Here is a 19,193-nt window from a genome sequence, read left to right as displayed (position 1 = left end):
TTGGAGAAAGTATATGACCCCAAAAATGAAGAGGATGATATGGTAGAAATGGAGGAAGAAAGGCTTAGAATGAGGGAACATGTAATGAATGAGGTATGTTTGAAAAGTTTATCTGTTACTTCTGTGGAGTTTTCAAGTTCTTGCAATAAATCTTACTGTAAAATGGAAAATAAATATATATAATATTTAATTGGATTTTGCATTTTTGATCCAGAACAGTCAGTAGGTTCCCTTAGTGTAAATAAAATTATTTTGTAACTGCATTAAAATATTTTAAAATATTAAGATGCTGCTGCATATAAAAGAATGCTGTAAAGCATTCTTTTAGAAGTAAAAAATAATGTAGTCCATTATTTGATATTGTAAATGCTGTATTCGTTTTTGCTAAGAAATTAAAAAACTCAATACCTTAATGGTTTATAACAACAAGTATTTATTTCTTGTTCACATTACTAAGCTGAAAACTCTGAAATAGCTATCATAGGCAGGGTAACTTAAGCCCACTTTTTTGTTGTTTTGTTTTGTTTGTTTATTTGTTTTTGGCTGCACCACGTGGCTTGTGGGATCAGCTTTTGGGATCTTAGTTCCCTGACCAGGGATCGAACCAGGGCCCTTGGCAGTGAAAGCACAGAGTCCTAACCACTGGACCACCAGGGAATTCCCCAAGCCCACTGTTTTGCTTCAGTGATTTTCACCTGTTATTTGAGCTATTTATGGTAAATTGGGATTTTTGTTGAGTGCTGGCTTCCAAGTAACAAATTAATTTCTTTGGCCATCATAGAGTTCACTTTTGTAACTGAATTTGCCATAGTCTATAAAAGCCATTAAACAGGGTTTGGAAAGGTTGTCAACTTTAGCTTTGATTTAGTTAGTTGTTTGTTTTTAGGAAAACATTGTTGAGAGCATTTTAACTTAAACTCCTTTACTCTTGGCTAAAACAGTCTTCTTTCTGGAAAGATTGTTTTTCTTGCCCAAGCACTTGGCTTTGAAAGGAGGTGTGGTGAGTAAGGAAAACAATACTAGTCTACCCAGTCATATCAGCAGACTCAAACTTGGTGATCTTTGGGGGTATCAGTTATTTTCAAATTTGAATTATATAGAAGAAAAAGTTATCTATTTTCTGATTCTAGGATAATGTTGAGTGTCCTGTTTTGATTTTTTCCCTCAGTTTCTCTGGATGTTAGGCTAGCCCTAATTGCTGTATATTTATGTAGTAGCATCTATTAGAAGAATTTCTAGTATCTAAATAATGTGAAAGAGTTATTTTATTTTACATGTACACTTTCCTTTAATCAGGTTGATACTAACAAAGACCGATTGGTGACTCTAGAAGAGTTTTTGAAAGCTACAGAAAAAAAGGAATTCTTGGAGCCAGACAGCTGGGAGGTAATAGAACCTACGTGAAATGGGATGTATCGTTCAAGAAATTCTACATCAGTCTATTCTGCTTTTAACTTTTATTTGCCATTATGTTTGCATGTATAGTTTTACCATCTTGGCTTTTCATATGAAATTTCACTATAAAATAATGAACTTGATTTCTTGCAAAGCTGGGACAATTGATCTCTATTGGTAATCACATTGCATGTAATTGTGTCTTTCTAAAATCGTCCTTTTTTTCTTTTTGCGGTATGCGGGCCTCTCACTGTTGTGGCCTCTCCCGTTGCGGAGCACAGGCTCCGGACATGCAGGCTCAGCGGCCATGGCTCACGGGCCCAGCCACTCCGCGGCATGTGGGATCTTCCCGGACCGGGGCACGAACCCGTGTCCCCTGTATCGGCAGGCGGACTCTCAACCACTGTGCCACCAGGGAAGCCCTAAAATCGTACTTTTTTTGTGTGTAAAATATGTTCATTCTTGAAAATTAAAAATATGGATACAGTTAAAGTATGAATTCGAGGTTACATGTAATTCTACCATCCGGAGGTAGACACTTAAATTATGCATTGTGTTATGCCAGTTTGGAAATCGTTTGTATATTTAGTATATGCATATATAGCATACAGTGAATAAATAGTATACTGTCCCATTTTTAGCTTACATATACACATAAATTCATATCTATATATATTTTTAAATGACTTCATATATTCACTATATAAATGACTTTGTATGTTTGTGAAATTCTGTTTTCTAAAAATATAACAATATTTCATGAACATTTCAATGCCATGTCTCAAAATCTCGATTTGAAAAATGACCACTTAGCATGCAGTTGTGTGGTTGTAGCATAATTTATATAGCCATTCTTCCAGATTCAGACATTATGGGTCAATTCTAATTTTTTTTTACTGTGATAAATAACATTATGATGACTATCCATTTGTTCATGCATTTGGGGGCATCTGTGATGATTTCCCTGGGATTAATTCCTAGGAATAGAACTATTCTCAAGTTTTATGAACATTTTTTAGTTTCTAAATATATCTGTCAAATTGCTCCTGAAAAGTATTTGAATTTATACCGTGGTTTACTGTGTATAAGTGAGTGCATACACATCTTGAACAGAATAGTTGAGCGGTACCAAACAAAGTAGATTGAAAAAAGAACATTGTCGACAGGTGCAAGCCGCGGCTATCAGCATGGACACCAGCGACAGTCATGAAATGCTAAGGCTGCTACTGCAGCCACCAAGAGGCCTGTGTGCAAGCACAGGTCACTATGCACACCACCCCGGGAGCCTGTGCAGCCCGCCACTGCCAGGGTCCGGTGATCCAGAGAAAACTTCCCCAGGAGAACACACAGCATGCCTCAGGCTATTGCAACGTCATGTCAGCCTCTGCCGCCACAGGCTCACCCCGCATTCCATACCCCTCCCTCCCCACCGGCCTGAGTGAGCCAGAGCCCCGTAATCAGCTGCTACTTTAACCCCATCCTGGCTGGGCAAAGAACAGACGCCCTCAGGCGACCTGCATGCAGAGGCAGGGCCAAATCCAAAGCTGAACCCTAGGAGCTGTGTGAACAAAGAAGAGAAAGGGAAATCTCTCCCAGCAGCCTCAGGAGCAGCGGATTAAATCTCCACAATCAACATGATGTACCCTGCATCTGTGGAATACCTGAATAGACAACGAATCATCCTAAAATTGAGCTGGTGGACTTTGGGAGCAACTGTAGACTTGGGGTTTGCTTTCTGGATCTAATTTATTTCTGGTTTTATGTTTATCTTAGTTTAGTAATTAGAGTTTATTATCATTGGTAGATTTGTTTATTGATTTGGTTGCTCTCTTCCTTTTTTTTTTTATATAGATTTTTTTTTCCTTTTTCTCTTTTTGTGAGTGTGTATGTGTATGCTTCTTTGTGTGACTTTGTCTGTATAGCTTTGCTTTTACCATTTGTCCTAGATAATCTGTCTGTCCGTTTTTTTTGTTTGTTTTTTTTAGTATAGTTTTTATTGCTTGTTATCATTGGTGGATTTGTTATTTGGCTTGGTTGCTCTCTTCTTTGTTTCTTTCTTTTTTTATTACTTTTTAATTTATTTTATTTATTTAATTTTTTTTTGCGGTATGCGGGCCTCTCACTGTTGTGGCCTCTCCCGTTGCGGAGCAACAGGCTCCGGATGCGCAGGATCAGCGGCCATGGCTCACGGGCGCAGCCGCTCAGCGGCATGTGGGATCTTCCCGGGCTGGGGCACGAACCCGTGTCCCCTGCATCGGCAGGCGGACTCTCAACCATTGCGCCACCAGGGAAGCCCTAATCTATTTTATTTTTAATAATTTTTTAAAATTTTTTATTTTAATTATTTCCTTCCTTCCTGCCTCCCTCCCTCCCTCCCTTCCTTCCTTCCTACAGGTGTCAGGCCTGTGCCTCTGAGATAGGAGAGCTGAGTTCAGGACAGTTGGTCCACCAGAGACCTCCCGGCTTCACGTAATATCAAATGGGGAAAACTCTCCCAGAGATCTCCATCTCAAAGCTAAGACCCAGCTCCACTAAACGACCAGCAAGCTACAGTTCTGGACACTGTATGCCAAACAACTAACAAGACAGGAACACAACCCCACCCATTAGCAGAGAGACCGCCTAAAATCATAATAAGGTCACAGACACCCCAAAACACACCACCGGACGTCGTCCTACTCACCAGAAAAGCAAGATCCAGCCTCATCCACCAGAGCATAGGCACCAGTTCCCTTGACCAGAAAGGCTGCACAACCCACTGAACCAACCTTAGCCACTGGGAGCAGACACCAAAAACAACAGGAACTGCGAACCTGCAGCCTGCAAAAAGAAGACCCCAAACACAGTAAATTAAGCAAAATGAGAAGACAGAGAAACACACAGCAGATGAAGGAGCAAGGTAGAAACCCACCAGACCAAACAAATGAAGAGGAAATAGGCAGTCTACCTGAAAAAGAATTCAGAGTAATGATAGTAAAGATGATCCAAAATCTTGGAAACTGAATGGAGAAAATACAAGAAACGTTTAACAAGGACCTAGAAGAACTGAAGAGAAAACAAACAATGATGAACAACAAAATAACTTAAATTAAAAATTCTCTAGAAAGGGGCTTCCCTGGTGGCACAGTGGTTGCGGGTCCACCTGCTCATGCAGGGGGCACAGGTTCATGCCCCGGTCCAGGAGGATCCCACGTGCCGTGGAGTGGCTGGGCCCGTGAGCCATGGCCGCTGAGCCTGCATGTCTGGAGCCTGTGCTCTGCAATGGGAGAGGCCACAGCAGTGAGAGGCCTGCGTACCGCAAAAAAAAAAAAAAAATTCTCTAGAAGGAATCAGTAGCAGAATAACTGAGGCAGAAGAACAGATAAGTGACCTGGAAAATAAAATAGCAGAGCAGAATAAAGAAAAAAGAATGAAAACAATTGAGGACAGTCTCAGAAACCTCTGGGACGACATTAAATGCACTAACATTCCAATTATAGGGGTCCCAGTAGAAGAAGAGAAAAAGAAAGGGACTGAGAAAATAGTTGAAGAGATTATAGTTGAAAACTTCCCTAATATGGGAAAGGAAATAGTCAGTCAAGTCCAGGAAGCACAGAGAGTCCAATACAGGATAAATCCATGGAGGAACATGCCAACACACATATTAATCAAATGATCAAAATTTAAATACAAAGAAAAAATATTAAAAACAGTAAGGGAAGGCAACAAATAACATATAAGGGAATCTCCATAAAGTTAACAGCTGATCTTTAAGGAGGAGCTCTGCAAGCCAGAAGGGAGTGGCAGGACATATTTAAAGTGATGAAAGGGAAAAACCTACAACCAACATTACGCTACCCAGCCAGGAACTCATTCAGATTCAACGGAGAAATTAAAACCTTTACAGACAAGCAAAAGCTAAGAGAATTCAGCACCGCCAAACCAGCTTTACAACAAATACTAAAGGAACTTCTCTAGGCTGGAAACACAAGAGAAGGAAAAGACCTACAATAACAAACCCAAAACCATTAAGAAAATGGTAATAAGAACATACATATTGAAAACTACTGTAATCGTAAATGGATTAAATGCTCCAACCAAAAGACATAGACTGGCTGAATGGATACAAAGACAAGACCTGTATATATGCTGTCTACAAGAGACCCACTTCAGACCTAGGGACACATACAGACTGAAAGTGAAGGGATGGAAAAAGATATTCCATGCAAATAGAAATCAAAAGAAAGCTGGAGTAGCAATTCTCATATCATAAAACAGACCTTAAAATAAAGACTATTACAAGAGACAAAGAGGGACACTACATAATGATCAAGGGATCAATCCAAGAGGAAGATATAACAATTGTAAATATTTATGCACCCAACATAGGAGCACCTCAATACATAAGGCAAATGCTAACAGCCATAAAAGGGGAAATCAACAGTAACACCACCATAGTAGGGGGCTTTAACACCCCACTTTCACCAATGGACAGATCATTGAAAATGAAAATAAATAAGGAAACACAAGCTTGAAATGATACATTAAACAAGATGGACTTAATCACTATTTATAGGACATTCCATCCAAAAACAACAGATTATACTTTCTTCTCCAGTGCTCATAGAACATTCTCCAGGATAGATCATATCTTGGGTCACAAATCAAGCCTTGGTAAATTTAAGAAAATTGAAATTGTATCAGGTATCTTTTCCGACCACAATGCTCTGAGACTAGATATCAATTACAGGAAAAAATGTAAAAAGTACAAACACATGGAGGCTAAACAATACACTACTAAAGAACCAAGATATCACTGAAGAAATCAAAGAGGAAATCAAACAATACCTAGAGACAAATGACAATGAAAACACGATGACCCAAAACCTATGGGATGCAGCAAAAGCAGTTCTAAGAGGGAAGTTTATAGCAATACAATCCTACCTCAAGAAACAAGAAACATCTCAAATAAAGCAACCTAACCTTACACCTAAAGCAGTTCGAGAAAGAATAACAAAAAAACCCAAAGTTAGCAGAAGGAAAGAAATCATAAACATCAGATCAGAAATAAATGAAAAAGAAATGAAGGAAACAGTAGGAAAGATCAAGAAAACTAAAAGCTGGTTCTTTGAGAAGATAAACAAAATTGATAAACCATTAGCCAGACTCATCAAGAAAAAAAGGGAGAAGACTCAAATCAATAGAATTAGAAATGAAAAAGGAGAAGTAACAACTGACACTGCAGAAATAGAAAGGATCATGAGAGATTACTATAAGAAACTATATGCCAATAAAATGGACAACCTGGAAGAAATGGACAAATTCTTAGAAGAGCACAACCTTCCGAGACTGAACCAGGAAGATAGAAAATATAAACAGTCCTATCACAAGCACTGAAATTGAGGCTGTGATTAAAAATCTTCCAACAAACAAAAGCCCAAGACCAGATGGCTTCACAGGTGAATTCTATCAAACATTTAGAGAAGAGCTAACACCTATCCTTCTCAAACTCTTCCAAAATATAGCAGAGGGAGGAAAACTCCCAAACTCATTCTACGAGGCCACCATCAGCCTGATATCAAAACCAGACAAAGATGTCACAAAGAAAGAAAACTACAGGCCAATATCACTGATGAACATAGATGCAAAAATCCTCAACAAAATACTAGCAAACAGAACGCAACAGCACATTAAAAGGATCATACACCATGATCAAGTGGGGTTTATCCCCGGAATACAAGGATTCTTCAATATACGCAAATCAATCAATGTGATAAAATATATTAACAACTTGAAGGAGATAAACCATATGATCATCTCAATAGTTGCAGAAAAAGCTTTTGACAAAATTCAACACCCCTTTATGATAAAAACCCTCCAGAAAGTAAGCAGAGGGGGAACTTACCTCAACATAATAATGGCCATATATTACAAACCCACAGCCAACATGCCCCGGTCCGGGAGGATCCCGCATGCCGTGGAGCGGCTGGGCCCGTGAGCCATGGCCGCTGAGCCTGCGCATCTGGGGCCTGTGCTCCGCAAGGGGAGAGGCCACAACAGTGAGAGGCCCGTGTACCACAAAAAAAAAAAAAAAAAAAGAATGACATTAGAATATTCCCTAACACCATACACAAAAATAAACTCAAAATGGATTAAAGACCTAAATGTAAGGCCAGGTAGTATAAAACTCTTAGAGGAAAACATAGGCAGAACACTCTATGACATAAATCACAGCAAGATCCTTTTTGACCCACGTCCTAGAGAAATGGAAATAAAAACAAAAATAAATGGGACCTAAATGAAAATTAAAAGCTTTTTCACAGCAAAGGAAACCATAAAGAAGACCAAAAGACAACCCTCAGAATGGGAGAAAATATTTGCAAATGAAACAACTGACAAAGGATTAATCTCCAAAATTTACAAGCAGCTCATGCAGCTCAATATCAAAAAAACAAACAACCCAATCCAAACATGGACAGAAGACATAAATAGACATTTCTTCAAAGAAGATATACAGATTGCCAACAAACACATGAAAGGATGCTCAACATCACTAATGATTAGAGAAATGCAAATCAAAACTATAATGAGGTATCACCTCACACCAGTCAGAATGGCCATCATCAAAAAATTTACAAACAGTAAATGCTAGAGTGGGTGTGCAGAAAAGGGAACCTTCTTGCACTGTTGGTGGGAATGTAAATTGATACAGCCACTTTGGAGAACAGTATGGAGGTTCCTTCAAAAACTAAAAATAGAAATACCGTAAGACCCAGCAATCCCACTACTAGACATATACCCTGAGAAAACCATAATTCAAAAAGAGTCATGTACCCCAATATTCTTTGCAGCTCTATTTACAACAGCCAGGACATGGAAGCAACCTAAGTGTCTATTGACGAATGGATAAATAAGATGTGGCACATATATACAATGGAATATTACTCAGCCATAAAAGGAAACGAAATTGAGTTATTTGTAGTGAGGTGGATGGACCTAGAGTCTGTCATACAGAGTGAACTAAGAAAGAGAAAAACATATACCGTATGCTAACACACATATGTGGAATCTAAAAAATATATATATGGTTCTGAAGAACCCAGGGGCAGGACAGGAATAAAGACACAGACGTAGAGAATGGACTTGAGGACACGGGGGTGGGGGAAGGGTAAGCTGGGACGAAGTGAGAGAGTGACGTAGACATATATACACCACCAAATGTAAAATAGATAGCTAGTGGGAAGCAGCCGCATAGCACAGGGGGATCAGCTCGGTGCTAGAGGGCTGGGATAGGGAGGGTGGTAGGGAGACACAAGAGGGAGGAGATACGGGGATATATGTATATGTATAGCTGATTCACTTTGTTATAAAGCAGAAACTAACACACCATTGTAAAGCAATTATACTCCAATAAAGATGTTAAAAAAAAAAAAGAACATTGTCCTTTCCTATATAAAATAAAAATATTACCTTTTTAATTAGTTTGAGATAGGATGGCCAACTGTCCTGGTTTACCCGGACTGTGGAGTTTCCCAGGATGCGCAACTTTTCAGCGTTACAACCTGGACAATCCTGGACAAATTGGGACGATTGGTCATCTTAGTTTGAGGTTAAAGAAATCAGCTTCTTTTTTGTTGTAAGTTTTTGTCTAACGTTTGAACTATTTCTGGACATTGGTGAAGAAAAAGAATGCTAAGATTATTTGAACATGAATTCCCTTGAGTGCTTCTGGTGAACTGGATCAATAGACAATTATATACCTTTTTCACTTCGGCATAATTTCAGATTTACAAAAAAGTTGCAAGTATGAACAAGGAATTCCTGAATACCTTTCACCCAGATTTCCCATTTTACTACATTTGCTTTCTCCCTCCTTTTCTCTCTTTCTCTATTTTTAATCTGTGTGTGTGTATTTATATATAACATCTATAATTATTTTTGAGAGTAAGTTGCACACGATGCTGCTTTAACCTTAAATACTTGAGTGTGTATTTTTTGCAAACAAAGATTTATCTTACATAATCACAATAAGATTATCAATGCTACGCACACAATACTATTCTCTAATCTCTAGATTTTATTGAGATTTTTGTCAATTTTTCCTGTATTGGTCTTCATAGCAAAAGAAAATCCAAGTTCATGCATTGGATTTAGTTGTAATGTCTTTCTAGTCTACTTTAATCTGAAACAGTTCCTGAGTCTTTGTATCTCATAGCATTGATATTTCTAAAAATTACAGACCAGTTATTTTGTAGAATGTCCCTCATTTTGAATTTGTCTGGTGTTTCCTTATGATTCCTACTTTTGATAGGAATATCACTGAAGTGATGCTAAGTGCATCATATCAAGAATCATATGCTGCTGATTATTTCCATAACTGGCAATGTTAACTTTGTTTCTTTGGTTAAGGTGGTGTCTACCAGGTTTTCCCACTGTAAAATTACTATTTTACCTTTTGTAATTTGAAAAGTATCTTGTCTATCCCACCATACTGCTAGAATCAGAAGTCAGCTTAAAAAAAAAAATCACCCAACATCATATCAAAAGTATTTCCAAATACTATTTGTAAGAATTGTTTTAATAACTATGGAGGTGCTTAACTGTTTTCTGAGGGTTAGACATATAGGTTATTTCCAGTCTTTTATTGTTATTTAAAAAGATAGTGCTGCTATAAACACATTTTTATATAAAGTTTTTATGTGTTCAGGGTTATTTTCTAAGATAAATTCTCAATGTAGCATTACCAGGACCAAGGGAATATTTTTAAGGTTGTTGATATACTTCGTAAAAGTGCTTTTCAGAAGAATTGTACCAATTTACATTTCCACCAATAAAAAAAGAGATTGCTCTACTTTTTAAAAAGGTATTGTCTTTGGGGATATACTTTGAGACTCATTATCTACGAGGTTTAGCATGCATTGATGAATCTAGCCAGAATAAATTGTTACTGTGACTGTTGACAAATGGTGATTTTCTAATCATCATTCCTTAGTTGGCTTTCTGCTGTAGGTGGAAAAAGCCAATATTCCCTTTGACTTTCCACTGTAGCTGTTCCTTCCCCCTTCTCTAGTTGTTTATATCAATGTAGACTCTTGGCTTCTTATTTTATTCAGTAAACTTGAATTCTTACTGTCATTTGTTTTCAATGCTCAAATTGTCCCTGATTTGGCTAGTAGGAGTTTCCTCAGACTAGCTTTTGTGTCCTTCAGGCATGTCCCTATCATTCTTTGAGGACTTCCTTACTTTTTAGCGTAATAAGGTGTCCAAGGCTCATCTTGTTCTTTCTCTGCCCTACCTCTGGACTCAGACATTTTTCTGAGGAGCACTGGTTCCTTTTAGTGGAGATCAATATTACAGTCCAGGATCTGGACACTGGATTTGCTCCTTGCTACTGGAGTGCCATTGCTTCTAGGTCTTATCAAGTAACAGAGTTGAGGAATTAAAAATATATATATATATATATAAAATATATATTTATAGTATGTGTATGTGTGTCTATATATATATATACGCATGCACGCACATATGTATATAGACACATCTACACATTTATATTCATTTTTATATTTTAGCTATCAAGAGGTATTAAAACTCATGAGTTCATACTGATATCTCCTCAAATTTCAATCTAACGCTTCTACTTGTAATACATTCTTTTTCTTTTTCCATATTTCATACACAGCCTGGCTCTCATTTTCCACAATAATATTGTATTTATTTGTTCAATCCTAAGATGTACGAAGAGTTTCAGAATTGCTAATCGATGCCTCTGCAAAGCCAGACTTTAATATTTTTTACAGTTTTTTTTTGTTGTTTTAGCCTAAGGGCATATAGTCCAAATGCTGTGATCAAAAGTTTCTGGGGGGGCTTCCCTGGTGGCGTAGTGGTTGAGAGTCCGCCTGCCGATGCAGGGGACACGGGTTCGTGCCCCGGTGTGGGAGGAGGAGCGGCTGGGCCCGTGAGCCATGGCCGCTAAGCCTGCGCGTCCGGACGGAGCCTGTGCTCCGCAACAGGAGAGGCCGCAGCGGTGAGAGGCCCGCGTACCGCAAAAAAAAAAAAGTTTCTTGGGTTAGTTCTTTTCTCCTGCCCCCTTCTGTGGATTGTTTTATTCACTTAAAATAAAAGTATTATTTGTTTCTATTTGTATTCAATTTGGAGAGGTTTTCTGTCCTTGTGGATTTTTATTTATTTTCTTTTTTTCTTTGAGTATGTGAAACATTGATATGTTTCCAACAATCAAATCTGTGCAAAAAAAGGCATATTCAAAGGAGTGTGATTTTTTTTTTTCCCACATTGTCTTTGTCCTTTCCACCCAGTTCTCCCCTTACTCTGTAGGTAACCAGTCTTATTAGTTTCTGGATTTTCCTTCCTGTTATATCTTTTGCCCAAATAAGTGCAAGTGTGTATATTCTTATTTCCCTTTCTTTCTTACCCAAAAGATATAATACTATAGATATTCTTTTGTACTTTGCTAAGCATAGAATTTTAAAGCTGAATCAGACCTTTTTGTTTTCTTTCTAAGGTTTTTCTTTTCTCATTTCTTTGTCTTTTAGACATTGGATCAACAACAGTTCTTCACAGAGGAAGAACTGAAGGAATATGAAAATCTTATCTCCATACAAGAAACTGAACTTAAGAAAAAGGCAGATGAGCTTCAGAAACAAAAAGAAGAGCTACAACGTCAGCATGACCAACTTGAGGCTCAGAAGCTGGAATACCATCAGGTGATATTTTGTAAAAAGGCTTGTGGCATTAAAAAGGATTTTAGGGGCTTTGCTACAAGCCTGTGTTTTTGTAATATATTTTAATTAGCTGTCGTATTTTAAAGTTTAGTATTTTTTAAACTGCATTTTTTTAAACTTCCTTGTTGAATATTAATCTAAATTATAGAACGTAAATATCCCATTTTGGAAAACAATTTTCAGTTTGTTGTGCATTGTCAATGGTCATACATATCAGAGAAAATCAAATAACGCTTACTTTTAAGGCATTCTTTTTCCATTCACTAGGTTTTACAGCAGATGGAACAAAAAAAATTACAACAAGAAATTCCCCCATCAGTGCCTGGTGGAGAATCAAAGATCCAGCCACGTATGTAATTTTGTTTATTTGTTTGTTTGTTTGAGGAAATTAAAAAATTGAATAAATAGAAATTCACATTTATTACAAATATAATTTCAAATCATTAATATCTGTGCTATTTTCTGTTTATTTGTGGAAATAGAGCAATTTGTGTTACAGAAAAATGAAAAAGCCTCTCAAATTTGTATACATCAGTACATTTCAAAAGCTATATAATTTGATAGCCATATGCATGGTGAAATGATTTTTTTCAGTATTATTCATAATTCTTCCTAATCAGTTATTGATACTATCACAGAATATGTTTTTTAATTGTAATCAGTGATTAACTAAACCTAGTTAAAAAGCAAATACTCAGTATATCTAAGTATAAAAGAATATTCAGAATAAAGGAAGATACCTTTAAAATGAGGGCTTTTTTTTTTTTTGAACAGGCATTTAAAGTCCAAAGTCCGCCAGAACTTAGAATAAAATTGTTACATCATCTTGTGTGTCATCTTTTTACCTCCCTTCCTTTTCCTCTGCTCAGTAAATATTTTAAAGAATATATGGAATAAAGGAAGATACTTTTTAAATGAGAACGTATTTTTTTTTTTTTTTGGACACAGATGTTTAAGGATTGAAGTCTACCAGAACCAGGAAGGAAACAAACTCAATACCTGCTCTCATTTTCATACCTCTTTTCTTTTTCCTTTGTTCTCCTTTAGTGATTTAATTAAGTGGCTTTATGCCATAATTTAATGAAACTATTAGTACCTATTTAAGTGAGAAAGCGCCACCCACTGCTTTTAAAATAAATTGTTTTCTCTTATTCATAAAGGTAAATACTCTTTTATGGGTGCTTATCATCCCCTCTCTCAATAAAAGCTCTTTGATATTAATAATTCTTCTCCTGAGAAGACCATAGTATTCCCCAGTGTGTGTTGGTAACTTTTTCCTACTTTCAGCAATCTTAACTGCTAGAAATTCTTCAACCAAACAGCTCTTGCTACCACTTAAGTTCATTTTTCATTTACAATTTTGCTTTATACTCTATCATTCAAGATCAGGTTTTGCTACATATAACAGAAAACCCAAAGATAATGGTGGTTTAAACTGAATAAGAACTTCTGCCTTTTACATAGAAGAAATCTGGAAGTAGGTGATGTACAGGTTCCTATCTTTCTCCTCTGCTCTCCCCAGTGCATAGTTTTTATTCTCGAGTTATTTCATTCTCAGGGTCCAAGATGGCTCTTGGACGCAGTGGGGAAGGGCAACAAAAGGAATGTCCCCCAGTTGAATCAGCTTCCTTGATGCAGTTTTCCCAGAGAACCACATAGCATTTGAATTTACATCTCATTGGCCAGAGCTGTGTCACGTGGCCATCTAGCTGCTAGGGAAGCTGAGAAATCCATTTGGCAATGGGACAGGCTAAAAGTTAGGATTCTTTTAGGAAGGTTTCCCTTTAAGAAGGGAAGAGGGAATGTTTGGTAGGCAACTTACAGCTTTAATTTAAACAGCCTTTTGGTTACCTAAATATCTATGTACATTCTTCCAAAACAGAAACCGCTCACTTCCCTCACCTCAAAAGGAAACCACCAAAACCCAATCTATTATTGCATGTAGTTCAAAGCCCATGACATCTGAGTATAGTCCCCTCCATCAGGTTAGGATGTGGTTTTTTTATGTTCTGGTCATCTGCAAACTAAAAAGCAACATGTCTGCCCCCTGAGCACCATATGCATAATGGGATAGATACAGGATAACTGCAATAAAATCAACCTTTTAGAAAAGGGGAAAACAGGAAACAGAGCAGTCATCTTTCCATAACAATTAAAAAAATACTGCTTGGCAAAAATAGCAAGGTCTCTCTGCTCTGTCCATAAATATATTCTTTGGTTTTTCTATTAGGCAACCCCTGCTTCACCTTTCTGGGAGGAACTCCCTTGTCTAATGTCCTCAGGGGACCTTGGCATTGCCCTCTAGGATGTTTTTATTGCCCATTAACCTTCAAGGACGCAATTGGGCATTGGGAAGTGTCCTCTTCTGGAAGACTGGACAGTCTTCGCACTTCACTTCCTGTTATTGTGGGTTTGGGGCCTTGGGATTGTTTCAGATAGTTACAGGCTGTTTCAGGCCAGGTTTAGGGTTTTTGTTTGTTTTTGTTTCGTTTTGCTTTTTGGCAAAACAGTTCCCTCAAAAGTTGTACGTTTCTGGTCTGTTTTCTTCAATTATTACCAGGAGAAACCACAGAGATCTTGTCAAGACATATTTGACAAAGAACCTCATCTTTTGCTTGCTGGCCTCTGTGTTCTTTTCTCCTGTTGGGTCTTAAATGAATGGTACCCACTTGGGATTGTTTTAAACTATAGGCTTGGATGGGATAACAGCAGTCTTAATCTGATCTTTTTCCTTAGGATGGCTCCCATTATTTGGCAGAAAATTCTTAAGGGAAGGTTCTTGGAAAGGTTGTGAAAGCTTTAGCGCTTCCTCAGAACCTTTACTTATAACTGTTTCAGTTTAGAGTACGGTAGCACAGTAAGTGACTTTTTCAATTCTTCAGGGCTCCAGATTTGGGACTTTATCAATTTATTTGGTAGATAGAGAGCAGTTCTCTTGGCAAAGCTATATTGCCTTCCATCTCTGCAGACTTGCTTACCTTAGCCCGAGCCACATCTCTCCTGTAGGACTTTTCTGAAAGAGGCAAGGCGCAGCCCACACATGCTAGCATTCTGAAATTCTACCACCATTTTCTCTGATACCTTAACCTCAGTTGGCATGAAGTATCACTGCCCCAAACCCTACCTTCTTAACTAAGCCAATTCCATTTTTTCAGATCCTTTTACTTGCTGCACCTTACTTCTAGCTACCAAATTCTGTATAGGTTAAGATTCTTCATTGTAAGTAATAGAATCATCTTCAGCTACTAAACAGAATGGGATTGATGGGGGGGGGGAGCAGTATAGATAGATAGCTCACAGAATCTTTGGGAGGGCTGAAAGAACGGAACTTAGGCTGAGCTTCTAGGAACTGCATCATGAGACTGGGCTGCCAAAGAAGCTGCTGCTTTTGGAACCATCAAGAAGCTGCCTGCTAAATCAGGAAGCCACCTGCCATATTAGGAAGTCATGAAGTTGCCAGCTCCAGAACCACACCACCTCTGCCTTGCTTTGTGTCAGCAAAAATGGATATTTCATGTCCTGCTTCTCTCCCCATGTAATTCAGTTCTGAGTAAAAGTTTCAAGTGAGTACATCTGATTGTTTGGACCAATCATATCTGGAACCCTAGCTGCAAGGGAGGTTGGGAAATAATATTTAATTTCCTACCCCTGTAGTACAGGAATGCATGTTTAAAGCTGTTGAGTGAACAAATCCACTGTAATACCTCAAAAATTTACAGTTTCTTTTAACATTAATAATTTTTAAAACTCTTAGTTCTCATTTTACAAATTTTAAAATAATCATTGCATACTCCTCCAAACACTTCAGATTTTTTTCCTTAAATCATGGATCCCAAAATTAAATAGAGGAATCTAGAAAAGTTCTGCTTATATGTAGCTTAAAAAAACCCACAGAAATCACTCAGGAGACTAATGCTATGTTTCTTTAGAGATAGAAAAGAATTCCTATCTCTGTTGTTTAAATTGTAGCAAATATTTTTAAATGCTCTGGGATATCCTTTTGTTGATGACTCTATCTGTAAGCGTTATTGTGATAAGACAGGGATTCACCTAGGATAAATTTTTTTAGATGGTGGACTAGGGTCAAATCAGAAAGTAATTGGAGACAATAATATTGTACTTTTATGAAATGTGACAAATATCAATACAACAGCAGTCATATTATAATATATTAAATATATCAAAGTAACACATCTTGCACCTTAAATTTACACAGTGATATATGTCAAATATATTCAAGTAAAAAAATAGTAATTGGAGGAGAACTTAGAGAAATTTTTTAAAATGCTCTTTTGGCATGAGTAGATAACGGACGGATATTAATGTAGACATACCTCACAGTTTCCAGCAAATTATTAATTTATATTATTAAAAAAAGAATTGTTGGCCTAAGATTATTTATGGGCATAAGGAATCCCAGTTCTTATGAGTATTGGGCATTTATGAGTAAAGATTGTTTCTTAAAGAGTTGCTAATAGTATTTTTTCCAGCTCTGTTAGAAAGTATTCATCCTGTGTTTGATTTATCCCATTCTTCTTCATATTCTTAGATATTAAGAAGTCTTTGGTTTAGTTGACTTAGTGGTATGTATAAGTAATTTGGAACTTTGTTTCTCATATTAATTTTCATGAAGCATGTACATTTTATAGTATACTTAGATATATATAATTAAAGTTATATTTTAAAAGACAGTGGTCCTCTAGAATATTTGATGCTCACTAAAGGAAACTGCAATTTAGAAGCAGTGGTAAAAAATCCTTTGAGATATAGCTCTACTTTTTTTTTTTTAACCAAGATTTGTTTACAATGGCATTTTTTTCATGCTAATTGAACAGATTTGTATTACCATAAGCCTAAATGCAAATCTGTTTTTCCCATGAGGAAAAATATAAAGGAAATTTTAATATTTGTGATAATGTGACTTTTAAGTCTAGCTAATAAAAGAGGGGGTAAGAAATGTATTTCCTTTAGGGAGAAATATTGACAAGTCTAGTTCTGGTTAGTGCCTAAAGTTTAATTTTTGTTTTATAGCTGTGCAATAAATCGAGAAGAAATTGATAAAGAGGCAGAGTTAGATGATGACCTTCATCATTTTCATGCAAGATTTTTGTCGCCTGAAAAAGCTGCTAGAGAAGATCATCTTTACCCTTAACCACTGGTGTCTCAACTTGATACTTGAATAATTCATTTGTTTTTTGTTGGAATTGAGAAACTAAGGTGTATTAGGTAAAATGCAGAGTTCCTATAGGTGATACAATGGAAGACTCTAATTACAGCTTGTTTTCAAGGTATGAGATTTGAAGGAAATTGGATCTTTTCCTTGCTTTTTGTTTTTTTTAACACAATATCATTAGCAGGATTTCAGTCTTTCCCTACCCATGTTTTAATTAGTTAATTAATCAATTAATTAATTAAAATCCAACAATTTAGATCTAATAGGTGACTTTTTTCAGTTTTTAAAATTTCATATTGAACTATAGTTAATTAACAATATTATGTTAGTGTACAGTAAAGTGATTCATATATATTTATATGTGTATATATACTTTTCAGATTCTTTTTCATTATAGATTATAAGATATTGAATATAGTTCCCTGTGCTATACAGTAAATCCTTGCTGTTTATCTATTTTGTACATAGTGTTGTATCTTTTAATCCCATATTCCTAGTTTATCCCTCTATCCCCCTTTTCCCTTTGATAACCACGTTTGTTTTCTATGTCTGTGAGTCTGTTTCTGTTTCGTGAATAAATTTATTTGTATTATTTTTTAGATTTCACATATAAGTGATATCATATAATATTTTCTCTGACTTGTTTCACTTAGAATGATAATCTCTAGGTCCATCCATGTTGCTGCAAATGGCAATATTTCATTCTTTTTTTATGACTGAGTAATATTCTATTGTAGTGTGTGTGTGTGTGTGTGTGTGTGTGTGTGTGTGTGTGTGTGTACCACATCTTCTTTATCCATTCATCTGTTAATGGACACCTAGGTTGCTTGGCTATTATAAATAGTGATGCCAAAAATCTTGGCTGTCTGTGCACCAATGCCAGAAAGAAATACGGAGACAGAGTTTTGGAGAAACAAGAAAAATGGCCTTAATCTTTGCCTGACAAAGGGAAAAACACAGCAGGCTAGTGCCTCCAGAACTGTGCCCCCCCCCCTTCCCTGGGGAATAAGGAAAGGTTATATAGCCTGGGGCTTGAAGTCTGGGGTAAGTGATAAGGCTCAAAGTAATTAAGGTCTTGCATTTCTTTTCTTCTGCAAATTCATGGCCAAAGCTGGCATCAGGCAGCTCAGCAACTAGGTCTGATGGCCCTGAAGTTATCAGCCCATGATGTTCTTTTTGAAATGAAGAGTGCTACAAGGGAGTGTGGGGGAGAAGAAATGCTAGGTGCAAAGGGTAATTCATATGGAATCAAGAGTAATCAGCTTTGTGAAGGACAGGTCTAGCTACAAGTGTTTGTTAGTAGTAACAGCTAAAGAATAACCAAGATTGCTTAACTCTTTCAGGCCTGTTTATGTTGTTTCCCCAGCCTGTTCATTGTTTCCTTATTTTCCTTGTTTATCAGAAAAGAAAAGTCTCATTTCTATTTTGTTTTTGTAAATTTATTTATTTATCTTGGCTGCGTTGGGTCTCTGTTGCTGCATGCAGGCTTTCTCTAATTGCGGCGAGTGGGGGCTACTCTTCGTTGCAGTGTGCGGGCTTGTCATTGCAGTGGCTTCTCTTTTTGCAGAGCACAGGCTCTAGGCACGTGGGCTTCAGTAGTTATGGCACACGGGCTCAGTAGTTGTGGCTCGCGGGCTCTAGAGTGCAGACTCAGTAGTTGTGGTGCACGGGCTTAGTTGCTCTGCGGCATGTGGGATCTTCCCAGACCAGGGCTTAAATCCGTGTCCCCCGCATTGGCAGGCAGATCTTTAACCACCAGGGAATTCCCTCATTTCTATTTTTGCTGCAACATGTTCCCCACTGCTAGTTCATTCCCTCCATATCAATGGAGGAAGGGAGAAGGGCATCATTCTCGTCTGGCTGAGGACAAAGCTTCAGTTTTGCTCCATTTGATAAAACACCAG

General features: G+C 37.3%; 1 protein-coding gene across 7 annotated transcripts in view; it reads left to right on the top strand.

Moving 5' to 3' along the window:
• The window catches only part of NUCB2 (nucleobindin 2), a 45,357-nt gene extending 32,017 nt beyond the window's left edge, over window positions 1-13,340 (top strand). For 5 of the 7 annotated variants that reach the window (XM_067749743.1, XM_067749740.1, XM_067749741.1 and 2 more), the window contains exons 10-14: window positions 1-93; window positions 1,297-1,386; window positions 11,928-12,098; window positions 12,384-12,465; window positions 12,891-13,037. In XM_067749743.1, the coding sequence (XP_067605844.1) occupies window positions 1-93; window positions 1,297-1,386; window positions 11,928-12,098; window positions 12,384-12,465; window positions 12,891-12,898 (444 nt within the window). In that variant the 3' untranslated portion in view covers window positions 12,899-13,037. Of the gene's footprint in view, window positions 94-1,296; window positions 1,387-11,927; window positions 12,099-12,383; window positions 12,474-12,890; window positions 13,038-13,064 lie in introns of those variants that run through there. The other 2 variants (XM_067749738.1, XM_067749739.1) reach the window with 2 other exon arrangements.
• Window positions 13,341-19,193: the final 5,853 nt, after the last annotated feature.

The sequence above is a fragment of the Pseudorca crassidens genome, chromosome 9 (genome assembly GCF_039906515.1).
Source record: "Pseudorca crassidens isolate mPseCra1 chromosome 9, mPseCra1.hap1, whole genome shotgun sequence".
Lineage (NCBI taxonomy): Eukaryota > Metazoa > Chordata > Mammalia > Artiodactyla > Delphinidae > Pseudorca > Pseudorca crassidens.
This window is presented reverse-complemented; position numbering and strand designations above follow the sequence as displayed.